The sequence below is a fragment of the Hipposideros armiger genome, unplaced genomic scaffold, assembly GCF_001890085.2.
Source record: "Hipposideros armiger isolate ML-2016 unplaced genomic scaffold, ASM189008v1 scaffold_27, whole genome shotgun sequence".
Classification (NCBI taxonomy): domain Eukaryota; kingdom Metazoa; phylum Chordata; class Mammalia; order Chiroptera; family Hipposideridae; genus Hipposideros; species Hipposideros armiger.
In genome coordinates, this window is record NW_017731377.1 from 567,255 (window position 1) to 572,656 (window position 5,402).

A 5,402-nucleotide genomic window follows, 5' to 3' on the forward strand; every position below is an offset into this window, starting at 1 on the left:
TCGGGCTGGACTTGAACTGCTGTTGCTCAGAGCTCAAACTCTTGAGCGAGCTCTTAACCAACTGAGCCACTCGGCCGGCCCTCCTATATATATTTTAATGACAGCAAAACACCACTCCAGGGAACTCTAGGCAGAATCTAAATTTACATATGTAGACATAATCATATATTTACATTTGTAGGTATAAATTCCTACAGAGGACACTTAAAGAATTCCACAATCTAGCATATCCTAACCCACTCCTATATAAAGCCTTCTCGACTCTCCCTAATAACATTTACTTTCTCGGGCCCCCTCTACTTCTACAGCATTTGCTATTAATATTAATATATTTTGACCATATTTTTGTAATAGACTTTATTTTTTAGAGCATGTTGAGGTTGACCCACATTTGTTTTGTGTGTGCCTCCACCTGAACACTGCAAAAGCAGACTCAATCTTCGTCTTCGGATACTCAGAGCAGCTAGCGCATAGGCCCACAGAGACCCAGAACAGTAAACTAAAATGGAAAAAAGAGATACGGCAGGAGTGTCACTGGCACAGCCGCCTGCAGTCAGTACCACTGGGAGCCCATCAGCATGAACCCGAATCAAGGCAGCTCTTCATTGTAAGAAATACATGAAGTCCCCTCCCCAGAGCTGCATGGGGAAAAGCCTGCACAGCCACACAGAGCCGCTCGCTCTAGGTGCTTCTCAGTAACCTCAGTCTTGAGCGTGCACCCTTGATGTGGTACAAATAAAAGTAGATTTGGTCAGGTTTGGATCCATCTAATGTAGATGACCATGGCTCTTGCAACTGTGCCTTACTGTTCAGTGTAATACAGAAAGGTAGCCTCCTCCCCTTAGCTACATTCATCAGGAGGGGGCTATGAGCGAAATACAATTACCTACAGCAATTTATGGGTTACTAGGATAAATAAAATTCAAATGTTCATATACTACAAACAACTTCTCCATTAAGCCACACCCAGAGTCAATGTCATAAATACCTTATAAGGAAAAACTTTTAAAATGAGTTACTTTATTCTGTTGTTTTTCTCTTGGCTAAGATGTGATAGTCTTGCTTATACTGATTTGCTCTATAGCAACCAGTCGTATAGCAAGGTAATAAACTTTATATAGATCTGATTTACAAGTATATTTATATAACTATTATATATCACATTATTATATGTCGCATATATTATATATGTTACATTTTATATATAAGTATATAATATACTAACTATGTAACCATATCACTGCTCTTTCACATCTCTTAATTTTTGGCTTTATTTATTTCATTAATGTAAAATGTCTCATACCAAAGAATGTTATACTTGCCTTTTAAAGGATCAAGTTTAAACTGTTGTCAGTTTCAAACTGCACCTAGAACAGACACTCATGGTTTTAGGAAAGATTAATAAAAAAATGCAGTACCTGCAGGTTAAAGAAAAGTGATTGTAGTGAATTGGCCAGCTTTCCGACTGCTGAGGCGGAGTCATCCAGCCCTGGAATGTTCCCAGAGGAGGGAAGAGGTGGCTTTGAGGAACTAAAGAAGCTCCAGTTATGGTAACTACTACTTACTGAGTGCCCACTATGGCCCAGGTACTTTACTCAGGCTCTTTCATTAACCTTCACAACCCTGCAAGGTAGATACCATCCCATGATTCTCTTCTTACAGCTAAGAAATCTGAGGTTCAAAGAGGTTAGGTAACTATAGTTAGTTTGCTAAAGAGCTGGGATTTTTAACCCAGATTGGCCTGATGTAAGAGCTGTCTTTTCCAAAACATTACACTACCCCGTGAGATCACCTGTGTTTTCCAAGCTTCGAAGAGAGTAGTAACTCTGTCATTTTCTCCAAGTGCCCTTGTGGCAGGTCTTTTCTCCCTCACCTCAATGTTCCACACCCTAAGAGTCGGTGCTGTCAACTCACTGCTCTCTTGATCAAGAAAGCAAAATTTCACTTTCATTGCCCTCCCTACTCGTGCAGTCAAAAAGTTTACCTCCTCAAGCAATGCTTTTCTTTTAAACTTTAGTTCAAATTCATTAGTGGGTCAAAAAATTAATTTAGAAGATTGAGACTGGCTTTTAAAAGATGAAATAAAATAGAGGGCATAGCAAATGATATGGGTATTTTTTTGGTAAATTTTTGTTTTAGTTATATGCACGTGTACAGTATGAAATAATGTATTTCATTCTGAAGAGCGAGCAACAAAGTTAGATAAAAACTGTTAACATTTATTTCATGAATTAAAAAGAGCCATCTTCAGCTTCAGTAAAAACAATAAATATGTTTCCACTAATCTTTTTTTTTTAAAGATTTTTATTGGGGAATTGGGGGAAGGGGAACAGACAAGTTGCTGTCGTTTTGTTCCTCAGTCTAGTTGGGGAGGACATTGCTTCACTGGCCCAAGTTGGCACCATCATTGCGCTCTTCCCAGGCAAGGCAGATCAGTCGCCGGCTTCTGGACGGCCGCTCACTGCGGCTGCTGGCTGCTCGCTACACAAGATAGCCCATGGCAACCCACTGCAGCAGGGGCTGCAGCCTCGCCGTCGCCGGCGACTCACGGCAGCCCAGCTCCAGGTTGAGCTGTTGCTCAGCATCTTAGCTGTACAGGGCAGCGTCACTGGCCTTCATATGTGGGATCTGAACCAGGGTCCTCTGGCATCCCACGCCAGCTCCTAACCAATGCGCCACTCGGCCGGCCCTATTTCCACTAATCTTAAATGTGTTAAAAATGCACAGAAAATGATCTTTTCAAAGTCCAAGTTGCAGACTGTTTTGTTTGATCTAGCATAGGTTAACCCTGATTCATATCACCCGGAATCAAATGATACCACAAAACTCTTTGGAAAGTAAGTTTCTAATAAGCAACAGGTAATCCAATTAGCTCAAATATTATTTGATAAACTAAATTCTAGGAAAGTGAATCCTCTGGAGTTCTTAATAATGGATTACTTAGTAGTTAGTTGAAAACTCACATCCAGCAAACCAAGGGGGGAACAGGCAATTAATTAATACTTACGTGCTGGAAATTTCAAAATCAAACGCTTGGGAAAACTTACTTTCATATTTATCCTTTCCCATGTAAATAGTGTAAGCAGATGAGTTAACTAAGACAAAACAAAAACAAAGAGAAGTTAGATAACTTTATCACCAACAAAACCATTTCATGGGAAAAACAAGTGACAAATGCTTAGATTGGGGCTTAGCAAAACATGGCCCATAGGCCAAATCCAGCCGTTTTTGGACAGCCCTAAAGCTATGAGTAATTTTTACATCTTTAACAGGTTGGAAAGAGCAACTAATAAGCTATACTGTATGTGGCTCACAAAGTCTTAAATATTTACCATCTGGCCCAAACAAGAAAAGTTTACTGACCCTTATTAAAAATGGCTATTTTCCTACTTTCTTAGGGATATATATATATATATATATATACACAGTTCAATGCAATTCCAGTTCAGTCCTCTATTTTTGTCTTCTTCAAAAGAATTTTTTAAGAAAAACCCAGCCTTCACCATAACCACCTAAAAATAGGTTCCTATACTTAGCTAAGTTTTATATTTCATAATTTTATTTAGCCAGTATTAGTTATAGTTCAGGTGTGCTGCAAATTATAATTGGGCTCCCTGTCCCATTCGGGGCAACATGGCTCTCTAATGTCTTCTAAATCAGTGACTCTGAACCCTGATTACATATTAGAAAAACCTAATTATGCCCCAGCTCCACCTAAGACAAACCAAACACAAATCTCGGGGTGGGGGGGTGGGGATGGGCATTGATGTTTTTTTTTTATAAAAGATCTCCAGGTGATTCTAAGGTGAAGCCAGCATTAGGAACCACTATCAAATCAAACTGAATATTCTGAGTATGGCTTACTTACCTAAGGAGTGACATTTGCTTTACCTAGCTAGTATGTTTTCATGTGGGCATCCTTCCTCTGGAGTCACACAAAAAGCTAAGTTTCCTAATTGACATTCTAACTGGGTACTGGGTTTCCAAGTTAGCCTATTAAAACTTATTTGACCTTCATTTGGATCTAAACTCATGAACAATCACTGAGCTCTCAGTCTACAAAGTCTGACAGATAGGCGCAAAGTTGGGTTAGACAGTCTGTTGGCTGTCGCTCCAGAGTACAGAACTACCACATGAGTGGAACTCTGAAGGCTAGGGAGAAGCACTCTTTTATCTACATTCTTAAATTCACCACTGCCTGTACTTTTGGTAAAAGGAGAAGCTCCTTAAGTTATCAATTGTAGTTGCCTCTCTTGGGGAGGGAAAACTGCTAATTCCTTCAGCTAGCAGTTATAATGACTACAGTCCATAATCACTTAAAAGTAGTTGAGAGAAATGACTTCAAACGAGAGAATGTTTGTCTAGTTGACAAAAATACTTATCTATAATCGAGCATGATATTAGCTTGACAAAGGCCTTAGAACAGCACATAATAAATGCCAGAAGTGCAGGAATAAAACTAAAAAGTGCTTCAGATTCTCTGTACAACCTGGAAATAAGTGTGTGTGTGTGTGTGTGTGTGTGTGTGTGTGTGTGTGTGTGTGTGTGTGTGTAATGTCACTAGAAGTATATCCTACCAATTAAACACTCCATCAAGCAATGATGCTCTTTTTACAACCTAAATACTATAATTAAGATAGGTTAATCACATTACAGAACATCCATAAACAAAATACCATGCACCCATTAAAAAAAAAGACAGGGGAAGAAATTAAATAGCAGAATAATATTTTTGTGTATTTATATTCAATTTGTAAAAACTAAATGAATATATAATTGTGTATGCAAATACATATATATTTTTAATATATGCACCCATTTTCTTTATATGTATGGAAGGATATACATATGTTAACAATAGTTACATTAACTAGCTTGCTTACAAAATATAGTTTTTGTAATCAGAACAAAAAAATTTTTTAAATGGTTAAAATAAAGCTTCTCTGTGCAGGCCAAACTATCTAAATTACAGCCAAGAGAATGACGGACGATTTGGATGATTGACCTATAAAATGAGGTGATTAAGAACGTAACTTCTACAAACCCAAACTGAGGGCATTCTACAAAATAATTCAACTAACAGTGTTATGAAAGACAAAGACTGAACAACTGCTCCAGATTGGAAGAGGCTAAAGAGTAATGAATGACAACTGAATGCAACGATTTGTAATTTTCCTTTGTTGTAAATATATTAGGATATATTAGGACAGTGGTGAAAACTCAGTAAAAGCTGATTAGATAATTGTATTTTGCAATATTAACTTCCTAGTTTTGACAATGAAGAATATCTTTTAATAAGAATATCCTTAGGGCCGGCCGAGTGGCTCAGTTGGTTAAGAGCTCGCTCAAGAGTTTGAGCTCTGAGCAACAGCAGTTCGAGTCCAGCCCGAGCTGAGCAGCCG

The 5,402-nt window shown here is 38.4% G+C and overlaps 1 protein-coding gene across 4 annotated transcripts in view; it reads right to left on the reverse strand.

Annotated features, from left to right (window-relative positions):
• Nucleotides 1–5,402, reverse strand: part of CCDC25 (coiled-coil domain containing 25) — a 38,692-nt gene that overhangs the window by 30,489 nt on the left and 2,801 nt on the right. For 3 of the 4 annotated variants that reach the window (XM_019636170.1, XM_019636169.1, XM_019636168.1), the window contains exon 2: nucleotides 3,048–3,095. In XM_019636170.1, coding sequence (XP_019491715.1) covers nucleotides 3,048–3,095 — 48 coding nt within the window. Of the gene's footprint in view, nucleotides 1–3,047; nucleotides 3,097–5,402 lie in introns of those variants that run through there. The other variant, XM_019636171.1, reaches the window with a different exon arrangement.